We start from the raw sequence: 20,382 nt of genomic DNA on the forward strand, positions 1-20,382 counted from the left end.
TTTGATAGATAAAAAGTGCATTTTATATACATCTATATAGATCAGACCAAAATGAGGGACAAATGAGGAGGAAAGAGGGACAGAGGCACATTGCTCCAAATCAGGGACAGTTGGGAGCTATGGTCCTGTCCGATTAGTAAACCTGTGAGATGAGCAAGCTTGTCGCTGCTTTTAAAATTCTAAATCTAAACATTCAGATGGAGTTCTAAGTCCTGTATTTCACTGTATAAACTCACTTTACTGTTAAAAATAAGTGTACAATGCAAAACTCTGGTGGGTGTAACAAGATGTCCGCTTGCCCCCTTCTGAGTGTATCCTTACTGTGGACGGGTGAGGGGTGTAGCAAGGTGGCGGCAACTAAACGTCACTTCCGTTACACATTCCGACGGGTCGGCTAATCTGATGAAACTCCGGCTGAATGTGTAGCAGAAGTGACGTTTCGCGCCCCGCCATCTTTGCTAAACTCAGCACACGCCTTCTCACTGTACCCTTGCTGAGGGCGAGTGCGGGGTGTAGCAAGATGGCGGCGACGGAACGTCACATACGTTACAAAATGTGACGGGTCGCCAAATCTGACGTCATGCCTGTATCATTGTTCGGCGTCGCAGGTCGCTGATTGGTCCGGTGGAGATGGCGGCGGAAGTGACGTGGTAAAGCCTGGCCGCGTTGTTGCTGGCACTGAGAAGCGACTGGTTGAATTCAGGCCTCGTGTGGTTTGGCGCCATGGTGAAGTTGACGGCGGATCTGATCGAGCAGGCGGCTCAGTACACGAATGCCGTGCGGGACCGGGAGCTGGACCTGCGGGGTGAGTGTGTGGAGATGCCGGTGGGGGGGAGGAAATAGTCACCTCAACCAACATGGAGTCCGGTCTGTACAGCTGAGGAGCGCCGGACATGACTCATTTTAGTGTGAGAGGATACAGAGTGACTCCATGGATCGGCAGATATGACATTACTGGAGGTCTGTGTGTTGTCTGGCTGCTGTAAGAATACAATTTCTAGGGGTGCACGATACCTGACCCCCCCCCCCCCCCAAAAAAAAAATGTTGTGGTTCCTTCCGCCCGCTAATGAAACAACATAGGACATACCAAGTGGCAGGAGAAGCGGGGGGAGTTGGGTATCTGACCCATCCAATGCTTGCAGCAGCCCGATTTTTGTTTCCTGACTGTTCCTTAAATGCCCTTTAACCCTTTCATGCCTAAGCCTATTTGTGACATCTTGTGCTTAGAAGTTAAAAATCAGTATGTGTGTGTATATGTATGTGTGTGTATATATATATATATATATATATATATATATATATATATATATATATGTGTGTATATATATATATATATATATATATATATATATATATATATATATATATTTAGCAGAGTCCCTAGATCAGTGGTTCCCAGCCTCAGTCCTCTAGTACCCCCCCCCCCCCCCCCCACCAGGCCATGTATTGGGAATTTCTCTTTGATAAAATAACTGCCCAAAATACCAAGCCTTGACCACTTCTGGACAGCCCACTGATGATGTACATCGGTCTTTTGAAGAGGAATACCGTTGTTATGGCAGAAGCTAGCTACCATACCCCCCCCCCCCCCCCCCCCCGCTACCATCTTCTTCGGAGGTAGCGGTCCGCTTCAAGGTAAAAGTGGTGGATTCGCAGTGAGATCACTTTTATCGGTGGTGGGGGGAGGGGGCCGCTCTTCGTTGCCCTCCGCCGTTCACCGGAGCCGTTGGTGTCCTGTCCCTGACTTGGCTGGCTGCTGAATGAGGGGAAGATGCCCCCACCCATCTCTATACCATTACAGGGTGGAAGAGACTTCAAAGCATCACTTCTGTCCATAGCTCTTAAAAGGACTTTTTTTTGGGGGGGGGGGGGGATTTTAGTGTAAATATGAGATGTGAGGTATTTTTGACACCCCCCCCCCCCCCCCAGATCTCATATTTAAGAGGTCCTGTCATACTTTTTTCCTTTTACAAGAGATGTTTACATTCCTTGAAAAAGGAATAAAAGTTACACTTTTAAGAACAGTGAAAAAAAAAAATATATATATATATATATATATATAATATATATTTTTTTTTTTCTAATCTATCCATAGAGAATAAAATGGCGGTTGTTGCAATACTTTGTCACAGCGTATGGGTCTTACAAAAGCACTTTTTTTTGGGGGGGGGGGATACACTTTGAGTTAAAAAAAAAAAAAATATATATATATATATATAAGACAACGGTAAAGTTAGTCCAATTTTTTTTTTAAATTGTGCAAGATAATGTTACACCAAGGAAATTGATACCCAACATGTCACGCTTCAAAATTGCGCCCACTCGTGGGACGGAGACAAAAACTTTGACCCTTAAAAATCTCCATAGACGAAATGTTAAAAAAATTCTACAGGTTACATGTTTTGAGTTAGAGGAAGTCTAGGGCTAGAATTATTGCTCTCGCTCTACCGATTGCGGCGATACCTCACATGTGTAGTTTGAACACAGTTTTCATACGTGGGCGCTACTCGCGTATGCGTTTGCTTCTGCACATGAGTTTGACGGGACACGTTTAAAAATTATTATTATTTTTTTTTTTTTAAATAATTAAAAAAAAAAATTAAGAAAAAAAATACTTTTTAAACGTGTCCCGTCGAACTCGTGTGCAGAAGCGAACGCATGTCCGCAATCGGTAGAGAGAGAGCAATAATTCTAGCCCTAGACCTCCTCTAACTCAAAACATGCAACCGGTAGAATTTTTTTAACATTTCGTCTATGGAGATTTTTAAGGGTCAAAGTTTTTGTCTCCATTCCACGAGCGGGCGCCATTTTGAAGCGTGACATGTTGGGTATCAATTTCCTTGGTGTAACATTATCTTGCACAATATAACAAAAAATTTTTTTACGGTTGTCTTATAATTTTTTTTCAACTCGTATTTTTTTCCCCCCAAAAAAGTGCTCTTGTAAGACCGATACGCTGTGACAAAGTATCGCATCGACCGCCATTTTATATATATATATATATATATATAGTTCTAATTAATTTTCTAGCAAAAAAAAACTTTATTTTTACTGTTAAACTTAATAAAAAATTGTGTCACTTTTATTCCTATTACAAGGAATGTAAACATCCCTTGTAATAGAAAAAAAAAAGCATGACAGGCCCTCTTAAATATGAGATGTGGGGTCAAAAAGACTTCGCATCTCATATTTACACTAAAATGCAATTTAAAAAAAAAATCCACTTTAAAAGCTATGGGCAGAGGTGACGTTTTGATGTCGCTTCCGCCCTGCAATTGTATGGAGCCGAGTAGGGGGGCCATCTTCCCCTCACTCGGCTCCATGCCAAGCCGATAATTCATATTGCGGCGAATCCGCCACAGAGACCACTTTTATCTTGGCATGGACCACTCGCTGAATAAGTGGATACCGGAGTTATGGCAGCTAGCCATATGACGGCGGGCGGACCCCTCTAGCTTCTTTAGGAAAACAACCGAGCTGTCTTTGTGTGGTGGGGGGGGGGGTGCTTTAACTGGAGGAAGATTGAAATCTGTGTTTCCTGCTTGGCATCTTCCTCTTACATAATGGTGGACTGCCTTGTTTACATAGGCAGACCATGGTTCTGCCTCACCTGAGTGGTTGGCGTTGTGCCTGACCCATTTATTGGCTCCCTGTGTTTCCAACTGGGGGGGGGGGGGTCACTGGCAAGGCGCGTGTCCAGACCCACTGCACAAAATCCTGTACAGGTGCGTGATTTCATGCAGGAGGGCCTTAACAGGTTAAACCTTCAGTTGGAATAGGCAGGACTTTAATGTGGTTCTACAGGCATGTTTTTTTTTTCTCTCTTTAATGTAATGTCTGCATTAAGGAAAAAAACTAAGATTACGATTACAGCAGCTTTCTCCTCTCTCTCTCTCTCTCTCTCTCTCCTTGATTGACAGAGGTGCTGGCAGTCATTGCCAGTGAGGAGGGGCCGAGCTGCGCTCTGTTAATGGACACAGGGGGGTTATTTATGACAGGCAAATGCACTTTTCAATACAAATGCAAACTGCACTTGGAAGTTCAGTCGCTGTAAATCTGAGGGGGTAGATCTGAAATGAGGGGAAGCTCTGCTGATTTTCTTATCCAATCATGTGCAAGCTAAAATGTTTTTTTATTTTTTTCCTCCTCGCATGTCCCCTGCGGATCTACATCGGCTGCACTTCCAAGTGCACTTGTAGTGCAAAGTGGATTTGCCTTTAGTACATAACCCCCACAGAGCTGGCTGTGGGAACAAGCACACATGAGTGCCCCCATAGCAAACGGTTTACTATGGGGGTACTCTGCAGGGAGGGAGGAGTGCAGGTGGGGGTACCCCAGAAGAGGAGGATCGGGGCTGCTCTGTGCAATATACTATTTATTTATTTTTCCTTAAGAATCAGTAGAAATCTGGCTCCTAGTGGGGACATGGACGGCAATAAAAACCTTGTAGAGGCTCTACCCCAGGAGTCTCAAACTGGTGGCCATCCAGCTGTTGCAAAACTACAAGTCCCATCATGTCTCTGCCTGTGGGAGTCATGCTTGTAACTGTCAGCCTTGCAATGCCTCATGGGATTTGTAGTTTTGCAACAGCTGGAGGGCCACCAGTTTGAGACCCCTGCTCTACCCTATCATTTCCCCAACAGGGTGCAAACTGGGTTGCCTAGAAACGCTTTACAGGGTACAAAATCCCAGTTATTGAGAACCTCGGGGCCACCCTGGACCAGTTTGATACAATCGATTTTTCAGACAATGAGATAAGGAAGGTGGATGGATTTCCTTTATTAAAGAGGCTTAAGACTTTATTATTGAATAACAACCGGATATGGTAAGTTCTGCTTTAGGTGTTCTACTTTTTTTTTTTTATCAAATGTGAAGAGCACTTTCTTTTTTCCTTGGCTATGAGACTTAAGTAGGAAACGTTTTTCTACATGGTTTTGGCGATAAATCACTTGGCAAACTACCGTACATAGAAATACTGGATTAGGATTCCAGAAGAATAACAGCTGGAAAGGAACAAGTGGTGGTCCATCAAGTCATGTGTTTTTTGACACGTGCAGAGGCAAAAAGGTGAACTTTAACCACTTGCGGCAGCACGCACGCATGCACGCACACACACACACTAAAAAAAACTAAAATGAACCCTTTATAGTACAAAGAGCAAATAATCGCTACTGTAAATATTACTTTCACAGTTCTGCAGTAACAAAATGAACCCCTTACAGTAGTGATTGTGTTTTTTTCTTTTTTTTTTTAATCACTACTGTAAGGGGTTCATTTTGTTACTGCAGAACTGTGAAAGTGATATTTACAGTAGCGATTATTTGCTCTTTGTACTAATAAAGGGCTCATTTTAGTCTTTTTTTTTTTTTTTTTTTTTTTTTTTGTGCCTTTTGCAGAAACGCAATACAGTTCATCCACATGGTTTCCTATGGGACACCTTCCCGCAAAACATTTTTATATTTTTTTTTTTCTCAAGTCATCTTCCAGGACGGCACACCTGAGAGATGAGAGGCTCCTCCCTACAGGAAACACAATCAATCGACAGCTGTTTTAAGTCCCCACCCTTCCCCTTGATCCTCAGTTTTTGATTGTGTTTCTCCCTACACAGCGAAACTGTTTGTTTTTTTCCAAATGACCCGAAGCCTGGGGCTGGTGGTCTCCCCCTGGGAGCCGGACCACAAGCCTGGGAAGCCTCTGGGTCTGGTAGGATATTCTTGTCCTTCCTGGGGGGTTCCCCTATCTTTTTTCCTCAGGGCGGGCAGCAGAAATTGGAAGAGCCCCCCTGAGAGCTGAAGGACCCTGGGTACAGTGGTGTACCCAGAACTTCAGGGGCCATTATCCTGTCTCCCCCCTCCTTACCTGTACAGGTGGCTGTTCAGACGGGGGTGCTGGCCATCGGTTCTTTCCAGGGGGCTTGTCCCCGACTCCTGGGTTCCCGGTAGCTCGCGTGGGCTGCCGGAGAGGGCGTGGCAACAAGCACCCGCGTCATTTTCAAACTTCGGGAAAATGGCAGCGGCGTTCTTACCCAGGAGGGAAGGCTGAGAGTCAGTAGGAGCAGGCGCCCACATTTACTACGGTGGATGTCTGCCTTAACCACCTCAGATATGAAGATGGGAATGAGGAATGGAAGGCATTGCCCCCCCCCCCCCCATGTGTATAGACTGACTTCCCTATGGGGACAGCAGTTGGGGGGGGGGGGGGGGAGCACTTTGGCGGCTATCCTCCTTGCGTGTGGACCATAAGGATGGAAAAGCAAGCCCGCTGGCTGTGGCAAAAAGAGGAAGACGACAACGGTGAGTACTTTACTTTCCTTTTGCCGTGGGAATTTAGCTGCAAAATACCCAATTCCAGCCAGAGGGTTCCTGGGCATTTGAGATCTCACCTGGGGTCTGGATTCAAATAGCCCTTAAGCTTCTGCTAAAAACACCAGCTGCAGCCCCTCTTACATCAGAGAAAGCTGTATGGTGGACAGGTGGTGCAGAGGAACGAGTGTGCCTAAACCACTTCAGATGAGAAAGAGGTAGGTAGGCCATTGCTCCCCCTTCCCCGTGTATATACTGACTGGTGCAGTGCAGAACCTGGGGTCGGGATACAAATAGCGTAGACGCCACTGCTAAAGCCACCAGCCACAGCTCCCTCTTACAGCAGAGACACTGTGGTTATCGCAGCAGTAGGTTGCCAGCCTCTCCCTACATGCCCAGTTGTGGTACATTTAGTAGGGATGAATATAGCGTACAGAGGGGACCTGGTAGATACAAAGTTACTTACAGGCCAGGTATACCACTGAACAGGTTATTAATTGGGCAGTGGTTGGTGGATTCAGAAGCTCCCCTGGTCAGCAGGTGCACTAGGTTACCGGCCCTATTAGCCCAGCTGCTAGGAATCTGAAGTTGCTTCACAATGTTTAAAAGCTGACCTAACATTCAAGGATGGGCAGAGACCAAGCTACTGTGTGGCACAGTAGGGGTTCCCTTGTCACAGATCCTCCTTTTGGGGGTTGCCTGCTATAGTTAACTTTCATAAGCTCCAACCTCCCACTCCACCTTTACACTGTGTTTATATTATAGTGTAGGAGGTAAGAAGAAACTTTTTTTTATTGGTTTGGGCTACAATCCACGCAGTGGCAGATCTAAAGGCAATTCACCATAGATCGCTCCCTACATCCTTTTAATTGAGGATTTTCTGTGCAAACCTATGCAAGAGCTACATAATTGATTGCTTGAAGCCTGCAAATAGCTATTTACCTCCCAGGCTAAACTGGTAACCACCTCTTCTAGAGAGGTCTTAAATTGGTCTCTAGGGCTGGGCTCATTGAGACTTTAGTTGCTAATCAGCACCACCTGGATATGTGCTGGCTAGCGTTTGCTCAGTCTATGGAGGTAAGGTAGGACAACAACTACTACTAATAGTAGGGTGTCCAACCATTTTAGGATCTGTTCCTTCTCTGGTGGTGAAGGTTTAGTATCTACAGCACAGGCTATGCCTATGAAATAAATTGCCTGTTGGTTATTTCATAAAGGGATAGACCATGACTCCTCATTGGCTGCACACCAGTAGACCTCAGTAGTGAAGGTTTGTCCTTGCTGGGATGTTTTTGTGGCACAGCAGAAATACACATTGAGATTTGTGACATCTCTGCTTATAAGGACTATATTGCTGTACATCAGAAATGCACTGCACTGAAGCTTGTTTGCTGTCCTTTATATACTAAAGGTACTGCTTTGTTTGGCTACAGATCAGAAAAATACAACAGTGAAGGTGGTCTGTACTTTCTGGTTTTGTGTTGCACAGCAGAAATGCACATCATTGTGTCTGGTGACATCTCTGCTCATAATGGTTATATTGCTGCACATCAGACATACACAAGATTGAGATCTGTCTGTGGGGCTTTGTGTCCTGTTTTACTGCCTTGTTGGTTACTTATCAGAAAGGCAGCAGTGAAGTCTGATTCAGACAGTGCTATTAACAGCAATGGCTGCCGAGTTTAAACATGCGATTTGACATGTTGAGTCGCATGACAAATCATTTCAATATGGATGTGCTATCTCTATTCATAGTGTTTTATTGTTGCACATCAGATTTATACAGCATTAAGGTCTGTGAGGTTTTGTGTCCCGTATTACTGCCTTATCAGAAAGGCAGCAGTGAAAATTGATGGTTCGAATTTGTTGGGCTACATAGTAGAAATACAAATTGAACCCCTGCCAGGTGTAGTACATATACTGCCTTTGGTAATCCATGTAGCACCACAAAGTGGTGTTGTGCTGATTTTAGCCATGCGATTTGACATGTTGAGTCGCAAGGCCAAATCGCTTCAATATGGATGTGCTATCTCTATTCAGAATTGTTATATTGTTGCACATCAGACATATACAAGATTGAAGGTTGTCTGTCCTTTTATGTCTTGCATATACTGCCTTATTGGCTGCATATCAGAAAGGACACAGCAGTGAAGGTTGCTTGTCTTTTTCTGATTTTGTTTTTGCTGCTCAGCTGAGAGACACATTGAGGATGGTGGCATCTCTCCTCAGTATTGGTATATTACTACACATCAGACATACACAAAGATTGAATGTTTGTGTCCTGTATGTCCTATATTTACTGCCTTATCGTTTGTATATCAGGCTAAGCAGTGTTTCTCATGGATCTACCTTTCTGCATCTTAGGGATACACAGCAGGGGTTTGTTGGCTGCAATCCTCCAGGGAGTCACAGCATTGGGGACCCCTTACTTGTTCGACCTGAAAATTGCTATTTGTTTTTTTCCCTGCGACCTGTGTAATCTTGAGGTCTGTGGATCCAGGAATCAGGGACTGCTGGTGTCGCACAGACACAAATGGTACCCATTGGAAGCCATAGTATATGACTTCTCATGCGTCTTGCAGTCCCAAGTCGCAGGTTGGGTCGCACGGGTGTGGGAACCCTAAACTTATCTGTCCCTTCTGATTGAGGTTTTGCTACACAGCAGGAATACTCATCATGGCGTTATTGTTTTATTTTGCAGCAGACCAGAAAGATTGCAGCTGTAAAGGCTGTCTGTCTTTTTCCTCAGCGTCTGCTTTTATGTTGTTGCACAGCAGAAATACTCAAGATTGAAGCTTGTTGGTGCTTTCTGTTTCAGAAAAACACAATGCTGCAGGTTGCTCGTGTCCTTTCTCAGTGTTGGTTCTATCTGAACTACACTACAGAAGTGCATGACAGAAAGGATTGTCTTGTGTTCCATATTTTTCCCTGTGGCATAGCAGAAATGCACAACACGGGAGTTGGTGTTCATATTAATCTTATTACTGTGGTGGTTTGTCAGAAATACACAACATAGAAGTTTGGGTCTTTCTGTCTTTATAGCCTTGTTTTGCTGTACATAGGTAAAGCACAACAGTAAAGGGGGTTCCTGTCCTTGGCAGCACATCAGAAAACCAGACTATGAGGACTGTTTGTCTACGTTGAGGTTCAGATTTGGGTCTCTTCCGATATTTGATATATTGGTTTAGCTAGTCACACTCAGGCACACAACATTGTTGTCTATGCTTGTGTCCTTTCTGTCTAAATCTATTGTGCCGTGCCCACAATCTATGATCATTTTATTTGTGATATTAATAATGCATGTATCACCTTTTTGTATTTCAGCCTTCTTTTCCATGGAGGGGCCAAGAGTTCGGGCTGCAGCTGCCACATGTCAGAAAACCTTGACCACTTGCATTCAGGGATGCCAGAACCATTTCCTAGGGTTGAAGCCCTGTAGGGTTATGGGACACTGGAGGAAGGGGATAATGAATCGCCCTGTTTAGTAAGAACTTGGAGAGTTCTGTTCAGAGGAGTATTAGGGCCTGAGGATGAAGTATAAAGATGTATACCCGATCGAATAGGTTTCGGCTCGGTGCATGGCCTTCATTTTGCCCTTTTAGCAAAACTAGACATAGCAATATGGGTAGTCTACTCCTGCTAGGGACTTTAATCTCCTGAAGAAGGCTCTCAGGCGTAAGTAAGGACATAGATTGGGCGTGCCTTAAACCCAGGGTTCAAGCTTCTGTTAATCTATTTCCCTTAAGTAGGCTTCCCTTTAGTCTTTTGCTGACATAAAGATAAAAAGGAAGCAGTTTTATTTCCCTCAACAGGATAGTGTTAAGACAGGCCCTCTTATTGATTAATGTAGTGTCCTTGTCTTACACAGGTCTCTTATTTATCTTTTTAGTGGTTCTAAGTAGCACCTACAGGCATAATAGGCCATGGTTGTTAGATGTGTGAGATAGGCAACATTGCTAACCTACAAGTTTAACATGTTTTCTGATTCCATTTTTAAGAGCCCATTCCACCTAGATACTGCATCTGAAGCGGAAAAGGCAGGAACATCTGTGGAGCAGACCTGCAGATCAGCCGCATGATCCAGCTAAGATGCCTTCATCAAGCATATGAGCGTATGGAGTGGAGGTAAAGCTCACTGCAGAGCCAAGGTTCGCCAAGAGGGTTTTGCAGTGGCCCCACCCTAAGGTAGGCCTGAGGTACTTGTTTATCCTCTCAGGTGTGCCGTCCTGGAAGATGACTTGAGAAAAGTACCAGTTACTTACCGGTAACTGTCTTTCTGGGAAATCTTCCAGGACGGCAGGCCTACTTCCCGCCCGTTGGAGGAGGGAAAATTGTAGAACACTAGAAGGTGAGTACCTATGAGGAATGATTTCCCTTGTGAACCTGGTTCAGGAGTTACTTCTCTACAAACAGAGGATCAAGGGGAAGGGTGGGGACTTAAAACAGCTGTCGATTGATTGTGTTTCCTGTAGGGAGGAGCCTCTCATCTCTCAGGTGTGCCGTCCTGGAAGATTTCCCAGAAAGACAGTTACCGGTAAGTAACTGGTACTTTTTTTGCAGAAAAAAAAAGCATGTAATGTGTTTTTGCAACAATTTGTTTTTCAATCTGCCCAACAACAAATTGGCCAAAAAAAAAATGCAAATCGCCTCAAAATCACGTGCGCAAAAAGCACTGTAGAAAAAGATCAAAAGCAAACTGCATTGGTGTGCACCGAGCCTTATGCTGGCCACACGGATCGATTTTCAGACGAGAATATTCAGGCGAAAAATCTTTGTACATTTTGTTTAAATTTTCACTTGTTTTTAACATTCTGTTTTTAAAATGAGTGTAATTTCTGAACGACAACCACATCCACTGTCTGAAAATTCCTTTGACCAAGAAGTTTTCTATTCCAAATTTTCCAGTCACTGGTGGAAAATGAACGTTCTGAAAATGACTGACTGACTGACTTTTTTTTTTTTTTTTTGAAGGAAGACCTTGTTTTTGTTTTTTTAATAAAAAAAAAAAAATAAATTGGTCTGAGATTTACCAGATTCACCCTTTAATAGTATATACGGTATATCTCTTCTAATAGAAGAGATATACCGTATATACTACTATTAGAAGAGATATACCGTATATACTACTATTAGAAGAGATATACCGTATATACTACTAATAGTAGTATATACAGTATATCTCTCTTCTAATAGTAGTATATACGGTATATCTCTTCTGTCTGTTATTCTCAGAGTGGATTACATATATTTTGCTCCCTAACCATATAGTTGGTTATTTTTATTTACCACTGCATAGATATGTTTAAGAATAAAAAAAAAGTAATTTAAACTTTTTACATATTAACTAAATTATACACCATGTTTTTTAAGGTTATTAATTGAAACAATAATCAGCCAACTAATCCTCCCTCTCCCACCCCCCCCCCCCCCCCCCATAGGCAGTTGACACTGCCATATGGCGAATAGCATCCAATGTCGCACAGCGTGTGCAGTGTGAACCCAGCCTTAAGAGTATTGGTGTTATTGAATGCTTTTGATTTAAAAAAATTAAGATATTGACATCCAGGTAAACCAGAACTGATGTTGGGCCATTCTTTCCGGGTTACCATAGTGTAGACCCAATGAATGCCAACCCGGCTGGTTTCTTGGGTCTCCCAGTTGGATGAGAAAGCTGCAGAGGGGGACATCCTGCCCGCCTTGTTCCCATTGCTTGTAAAAGCAGTCCAGCGGCAAGTTGGCCACTAAGTTTGCTTTTACGAGAGAGATGATCACCGGCTGTGATACATGCAGCTGAAGACCTCATCCTGCTATAACCACCGAAAGTTGAGCAACTTATGGGTACATCGCTGGTCTGGAGGTGGTTAGGATGAGTGCAGGCATCACGTGTTACATGTAGTTTTCCAGTAATGTTGGTTTGCACACTTTGAAGGACATGTTTGCTTAAAGCATGAATGTTGACAATGTAGACGGGAAACATTTATTATGCAGTATATAGCAGTGTTCTCCAAATGTAATGGCTTTATTTTTATTTTTTTCTTGTTACAGTCGTATAGGAGAAGGTCTTGAGCAGATGTTGCCTAATTTAAAAGAACTGATTCTCACCAACAACAGTATCATGGAACTGGTAAGTTTTCTTCTGTCTGCTCTGTGCTTGTGATTTTGTTTATTTTGGTGTAACTTGTTTTTAGATGTCTAACATCTTTGTATTTCCTCGCAGGGTGACCTGGACAATTTATCTACTTTTAAAAACCTCACCTATCTCAGGTAAGTAGCACTGATTGTCCTGGATTTTCCCCTTATGCTCCAGAAAGGTTTAATAGAGTCAACACTGAATCTGCAGAGTTTATTAAAACTCAAGTGGTCCAGCGTACAGCAGAAATCTAATATGTTTCAACTTACAAAGCGTTACTAGTCAATAGAGCTCTCATTTTATAAACTGCTTGGTCACTTCAGGAAGGGGTGTTGAATACCAAAATGACCTCAGCTATGTATCTTTGCCTCTTCATCCTGTGCAACTAAGCAGCTTACATTGCCAAAAAAGGGATCCCATGCAGAAGGTAAACACTTTGCACACACATTAAAAATATTCAGAACTACACAAATAAAATGACTATCACAGCACAATCCTAAATATAACGGACAGGGTTGCAGTCATTGGTTATGTGTGCAGCTTATAGTGAAGCTGCACACCTCTGATCCCTTGTGTACAGAAACAATTCTAGCAGTAATAACAAGCACACTCCACCCACATGCTCCCCGCTAATGCATTATGTGCACTGTTGAGATTTAATAAATAAAGCCCCATTAGTGGTTGACATGCATCAGAAGGAGGAAGTGGGTGGAGTGTCTGTTACTACTGCAAGAATAATAAAAAAATATATATATTGTACATAAGGGATTAGCAGTGTAAGGCTTTGCGGCCAGTTCACCTCAGAATCTGGTGCAGGAAAGCTGCAAACCGTGCATGTTTCCTTTCCCCGTGTTCAAAACACACTGCACTTGCAATCTGCAGCAGGTGTCAGTCCAATGCTAATGACTCCCCCAACACAGGATGCAAATGCCGTGCCTTTGCCTGCACCAGATCGCTTGGTACAGAGGGTACCATGTGATCTGGTTTCTCTGTGTTTTGTAAACTAGTGGAAAATGTAAATGGTAACGGCGCTCTCTGCAGGGACAACCCAATCCATACACCAGGTCCTCTCACAGGTGCCAAGGCTCGATGTATCCCAAAACACTCCAATGCAACAATAGTAAGAAGAATCGGCAGGACAGTAATCCTCGAAGTGTCATTTATTGGTACACCAGAGTGACAATAAAATAAAACTAACGAGTTTCAGCAATAGCCTTAGTTTTAGCTACTTGCTGTCGAGCTTGCTGGCTCTTCTTACTACGTTTGTAAACTAGTGCATGCACTAGCACATCCACTGGATGTGTTCCCTTGTCACTGATGACTGACACAGGAGAACCAGATCATGTGGTCAGGGCAGGTTGGAAATGGGTAGTGTGTGTGTGTCTATAATGTATGCATAATATACTTTCTTACAAAGATTAGTCAGCATAGGTGTTAGGAGGGGGAGGGCGCAAGACTAGTTAGAATTGCTGGGTAAACCTATGTTAATATTTTCATATTTAAACAGTGTGCGGAGGTAATGGTACCTGGGGGCTGCAGGCACCCCCCCATCCGGAGGGAGGCACAGAGCCTCAAGGCTATGCTTAGTATCTGCTGTATCATACCACTTATTTGTACTTTTTTATCTTTCAGTCTGTTAAGGAATCCAGTGATTAACAAGCGACATTACAGACTGTATGTGGTCTTCAGACTTCCACAAATCCGTGTCTTGGATTTCCAGAAAATCAGACAAAAAGTGAGTTTCCTGGTTGCAGTTTTAAATGTTAGGTCTTCCTCCTCCTTCACCTATGTTCATAATATTGCCTTTTTTTTTTATTTTTAATTTTTTAAAGTAACCGTGCTTGTGGAAATAAAAAATCTTGTGAGCTGCTAGCATGCTATGAAGTATTTTCCACAGCAAATAACTATGTACAACCAATGTGCTGCACTACACCAGAACCATTATAATACACAAATATAAAAAAAAGTGAATATATAAAATGTCCAAATGCTGTTAAGTTTTTGAAATAAAGATGGGTGCTCAATATGTGAATCCAATCTTTAAGACCATAGTGCTTCCACCACCATACAAAGGCACTCAAAAAATGCTTACCAGACACTTATCACTCTTGAGTAGAGAGAAGTCATATAAAGACTGGCACGTCGTCTAAGCCGGGTCTCCAGATACCTTCGTCCACTATCACAATGCTGTTTCTCCAACTATTACGCCATTTGTGCAGATGTGTACCAATAGAACACCCAAAAGCTGTGAGAACTGTATAGATGGTAACCACTTGCTGACCGCACTATAACCAAATGACAGCTAGAGCGCAGCCAGCCAGTTCTGGGAGGCTGTCGTATGACACTGCTGATCACAGATTGGCTCTTTACCATATGATCAGCTGTGTCCAATCGCAATGTAAACAGAAGTCTGTTATAGTGACTACTTTCCTTAAGCTGACAACGTGAGGAGAGCCGATAACTGACTTGTGTAAAAGGAACATCTACACCAGGGGTCTCAAACTGGTGGCCCTCCAGCTGTTGCGGAACTACAAGTCCCATCATGCCTTTTCCTAAGGGCGTCACGCTTGTAACTGTCAGCCTTGCAATGCCTCATGGAACTTGTAGTTTTTGCAACATCTGGAGGGCTGCCAGTTTGAGACCCCTGATCTACACTGATCAGGGCACTGATTATCCGTGCAGTCCCAACGGTGCCCATCGGTGCTGCCAAACAGTGTCGCCTATCAGTGCAGACTTTTCAGTGAAGGAGAAAAATTACCGGTTTACAAAATGTTATAACTATAAATGTTTTGGTTTTTTTCTCAAAAATTTTAAGTTATTTTTTCTTTTTTAGTTAGATAAAAATAAAAACCCAGAGGTAATTAAATACCAGCAGAAAGCTCTTTGTGTAAAGGGGAGGAAAAAATGATCAGAATTTCATATAGGTACCCTGTTGCATGACCGTGCAATTGCCATTCAAAGTGCGACCATCTGAAAATTTACATGGGCAGGAAGGCAAGTGGTTATAAAAGGTACTAAAAATGCACTTTCAAACTTCCATATGGTAAGACGGCACTCGCTGTATAAAAACACGGGATAAGTAAAAATGCCACACTTCTGGTGTATGTGGTGATGTCACAACGGGCTCTTCCTTGCGCATTTGATCACAGATCACATCTTCTGGGAGTTAATGGTTGGAGAAATTGGTTGGGTGACGGTACCCCTTTGAGATGGTGTAGGAATATATCTGGAGACCTGGCTGGGTGGCATGCAATTATTTGCAGAGCTTCATATGACTTCTCTACTTGGTTTTGTGCATTTCTCAGTTCCTTTTGTATGGTGGTGGAATCATTGGAATAGTGTTTAAAGAAGATTGGATTCACATATTGAGCACCCATCTTTATTTCAAGGACTTTATTTGGACATTATTTTATTCATTTTTCTTTCTTTTTATGTATGACGTTGGTTTTGGTGTAGCGCCGCACATTGGTTGTATGTCATGATATTGCTTGAAATCTAAAGTCTACATGAAAGGCACTAGATAACGGCAAGACTTTGATGTTCAAGTATAAAATTCTCCATGATGGAATTCTGTTCTCTGCATGCTTTGTATAAAGTTGATATGTTTTGTAGCGCCATTGAGTGGAAGTGGTTGCAGCAGTTGGCCATAACCCCCCCCCCCCCCCGGTATTACAATTTTCATCCTGCGATTTCTTAACCTGTAAATCTGATCAGAGTTGCTTATCACTTTTACAAGCAGTGGGAGGGGTCACTCCCCCTTCCCGCTGATCTTCCGTGTGTGTACCTTGTTTTCTGGGCTCTCCTGTTGCACCGGGGAGCCTGGGATCTGATCCAGCAGTTGCGGCCGCTTACAATAGAGGTGATCGAGGACCCGAACGTCCCCAATCGTCTCTCTGGTCTAGGAGACCGCCGTTGTAAATCGCTGGGTGGCCTTTTTTATTTATTTATTTTTTTTTCTGACCTGCAAGGTAAAGCCGTAATGTTAGTATGCACCGCATACTAGCACATTATGTGAAGCTTGCCTGAAAACAAACTATTCCAGTGATGCAGCGTCATCGCTGAAGGCCGCTTCCATCTCCCCCCCCCCCCCTTCTTCCTTCCGGGCCCACGGACTCCAGCTGTGTGACTGTCCGGAGCCGTGATGACATCACTCCTACGCATGCGTGGTTTTTTTTTTTTTTTTTTTTTTTTTAATATCGGGAATATTTGTGAAACCACACACCTGGTGATATAATGCTCTGTATAAGACTGCTGAGCAGTCAGTTCCCAGTGTTCCATTTTCTGTATCTGATTCTTCATTAACTCTGTGTATGATATCGCTTCAGGAGCGAGAGGAGGCAGCGAATATGTTCAAGGGCAAGCGGGGTGCAGAGCTTGCAAAGGATATTGCCAAGCGATCAAAAACGTAAGATGCAAACTTGTCTCTGCAAATTGAAAGTCTCCTTCACAAGCACCTTTTGCACAGAAACACTTAAATCTTCTTTTGTAGGAGGTGTATGGTGATAATGTCATGCAAAACTTTACCCCCCCCCCCCCCACTAAGTTTTATTAACTGTTTCCCTTATCGGGGTGCTTTGTTAGTGTGCCATATGGGATATCCTTATGATGAATTGTCTCATCTGATTTTTTTTTTTTTTTTTTTTTTTTTTTTTTATCACCTTTTTGAAATCTTTACAATGCAAACTCTTTCCAGTAATTGGGTTGCTCGGGTGTCCCTGTTTTTCTGTGCAATACAAGGTGCTTGTGAAGATGTTCTTTTGTGTCGGCTATTAACAAAGATAAGATACTACACTGGTTTTAAATCACTTTCATGGTGTCACCTTTGAAAGTTGAGAGAAGCAGTTTTCTTTATTCTTTTCTCACAAACTTCACTGCATTGTTGCTTGTCTGGTTTCAGATTCACACCGGGTGCAGGCTTGGCAGAGAAGAAGAAAGCTGGACCTTCTCCTGGGGACGTGGAAGCTATTAAGGTAGTAAAAAAAAAAAAAATGGATCCTAGTGATTTGTCATTCAAGTGGCACTCCTTTCCCCCCTCTCACTTTCCTGTGGTGCTATAGTGCTCTTCATAGCCCACACTGACCTACAGAACAAAGCCAGAGTTCGGCTGCCACACAGCGGATCCCAAGCCTACATCCTGGTCCTCTTTAGTTGGCTGCCTCTCCTGGGTCCAATAATGTGCTGGGCCGCCCCTTAGCCACTCTGTGAGCTGATCCTGCAGCCTCCTGGAAGATGTGATGTAAGTATCCCAGGAGGCCACAGGACCAGATGCACATCATTCTGGCTAGGCTGAAATGGTGGCTGAAGCCAGTGCTAAAAAATGAAAACGGGGGGGGGGAAGAATTTGCCAAAATTCTGCTTGAGGAGGAGCGTTAAAGCTGGACTAACTTTCTTTTGGGCGTTAAAGTAGAACTGTAGGGAAATTTTTTTTTTTATTTTTTTTTAGATAAAGTAAGGTAGGGTGTTAACCCCTGTCAGATTTTTATTTATTTTTTATCTGTGTCCAATTATGGACATTTCCCTTCACTTCCTGTCCAAACCAAAGCCAAACAGGAAGTGAGAGGAAATCCCTGCAAATTAAGGTAATTTCTTGGGGACCCCCAGGCCATCAAAACTAGTGTCCCTATTGGAACCCCCCCCCCCCCCCCCCCCAATTACCTTTCTGGGGACAACACAAAATTTGGGATTTTCTTTTACTTTCAATGATGATGGTAAACGGGACAAATGAAGACAGTAAATCTCCCTAATGGGGACACACAGAGAAATAAAAACTGACAGGTGTTCTACTCCCTCACAACGTTATCAAACTGAAAGAATAGTTTTGTCCTTAGTTATACTTTAAGGTTTGCGTTAGAGCTCAACTCCAGGCACATATAATGGACAGAAATTAACCATTTGACCCCGGGAAGATTTACCCCCTTTCATGACCAGGCGTGTTTTTTTTTTTTTTTTTTTTTTGTTTTCTTTGTTTTTTGCGCGATGGGGCACTGTTACTTTAGCTGACAATTGTGCTGTTGTGCGACGCTGTAACCAAATAAAATTTCCTTTTTTTTACCCACAAATGGCTTTATTTTCCTGGTATTTGATATAGATAGATATATATATATATATATATATATATATATATATATATATATATATATATATATATATATATATATGATTACATTTCAAAACTCTTTATCTTTGCGCTATAAAACATTCCCAATAAAACAATTGAAAAAAAATCAAATTTCATCATTAAAGCGGAGGTTCACACAAATATGGAACCTCCGCTTTTCTAAAACCCCCTCCTCGGTGTCACATTTGGCTCCTTTCAGGGAGGAAGGAGTGTGCAGGTATTGGTACCCACTTCCAGGCATAGACTCCACGCCTCTTCTCCCCCCGAATGCTGTCTGCTGGAAAACACACGGGTCCCAGAGACCACAGGGACCATCCGGATTGTGCAGTGCGACTCTCGCATGCGCAGTAGGGAACCGGGAAGTGAAGCCGCTAGGCTTCAGTTCCTGATTCACCTTACCAAAGGTGGTGCCTTAGCATTGGACACTGACACTTTTTGGTAACCATCTACCTGCTCTGTGTAATGGTTTTGCATATAGCAGCCCTTATTCTCCTCTTCTCGGTTCCCCAGCTGGGGCTTTGGACTCCTTCCCCCCTCTGCTGAGTACTCCCATAGCAAGCTGTTTGCTAGGGGGGTCACTTGTGCATGCTCGCTCCTGAATCCTGCCCTGGGTGTCTATTGAAGCACAGAACAAGGCTCAGCCCCGCCTCCTCCTCACTGGCTGTGATTGACAGCCATGGGAGCCAGTTGCTCCCACTGTTATGTCTGAGCCAATGAGGGAGGGGGCCAGGAGAGCAGCTGCTCTCGCGCACATCGCTGGACCACGATTGGGCTCGGGTAAGTGTTTAGGGACCAGCACATATGTTGTCCATGCTAGGGATCCTATATCTCTGTACTGCTTTGTGTCACTGAGACGGAGGCTGTTTTATCTTTGCAGAATGCCATTGCCAATGCTACCACCCTGGCAGAAGTAGAAAGACTCAAAGGCCTGTTACAGTCTGGTCAGATTCCTGGCAAGGACCGTACACTTGGTAAGTGGAGTGTCATTTTATACCTTCTATGAAACCCAAGTGCTAATGGCTAGACTAGTGCTTGCAGTCTGCACATCTAGTCATTGGATAGATCGCAAAATATTTGTGGAAACAACTGAAATCGTTTTTTATTTCAGAAGCCTGCCACCTTTTCTCTGTCTGTACTAATGTAATCCGTATATCTATTTCCATAATGTTTGAGATATATTGGATTTATCATATTTAAGAATGTGGCCTTTTATCTGTATTTTAAGATTGTTTGTTTTATTTTCCAATTTTTATAGGAAACGAGGTATTCATTTCAGAGGAAGCTGATGAGGAAGAAATGGAAGAAGAGATGGTTGCTAATGGGTCCTAAACTGTTTAATGCTTTTTTTTTTTTTTTTTTTTTTTTTTGTGTTCATTGTAAATGTTCTCCTGTAAATTTTACTACTATAATAAAAGTTTTTTTGTATTTTACCTTGCTTCCTTTGCATACAATCTTGACATAAATATTTGGGGGCATGGTTGTCTGACTTTGGACAAGTCGCAGCCCAATGGCACCCGTTCAGATTGGTGTGCCTTAAAGTGGCAGCAACTCTGAAAAGATGCCTGACTGTTGCGACTTTTGATGCAACTTTGGTCCAGAGAATTCAAAGTCCAGCTGGAAATCGTGTGACTTTGGGGACACGCTGATGTGAATGAAGCAGAAGTCCATGGGTGCTTTGAGGTCAATTCCTCAAAGAATCACTAGTTCACTTAGCCTAGTTATTCAGTTTGCATGCAATCAAGTGCAGAAATGCTGTTTTAGTTGTATTCATTTTTTTTTCTATTACTTGCACATGATTAGATGTTCAACTGTATACATTTGCTGACTGCGG

The 20,382-nt window shown here is 43.0% G+C and overlaps 1 protein-coding gene across 1 annotated transcript; it reads left to right on the forward strand.

Moving 5' to 3' along the window:
* The first annotated feature begins 622 nt into the window (after positions 1 to 622).
* Positions 623 to 19,981, forward strand: LOC143963612 (U2 small nuclear ribonucleoprotein A'-like). The gene is made up of 9 exons (XM_077473290.1): positions 623 to 805; positions 4,679 to 4,826; positions 12,349 to 12,427; positions 12,521 to 12,567; positions 14,066 to 14,168; positions 16,759 to 16,838; positions 17,331 to 17,403; positions 19,429 to 19,522; positions 19,807 to 19,981. The coding sequence occupies exons 1-9, from the start codon at positions 724 to 726 to the stop codon at positions 19,878 to 19,880; spliced, it is 780 nt and encodes a 259-aa protein (XP_077329416.1). The 5' UTR covers positions 623 to 723; the 3' UTR covers positions 19,881 to 19,981.
* The last annotated feature ends 401 nt before the right edge of the window (positions 19,982 to 20,382 follow it).

Source organism: Lithobates pipiens, unplaced genomic scaffold (genome assembly GCF_037356315.1).
Source record: "Lithobates pipiens isolate NorthernLeopardFrog02 unplaced genomic scaffold, aLitPip1_a1.2 Scaffold_8, whole genome shotgun sequence".
Taxonomy (NCBI): domain Eukaryota; kingdom Metazoa; phylum Chordata; class Amphibia; order Anura; family Ranidae; genus Lithobates; species Lithobates pipiens.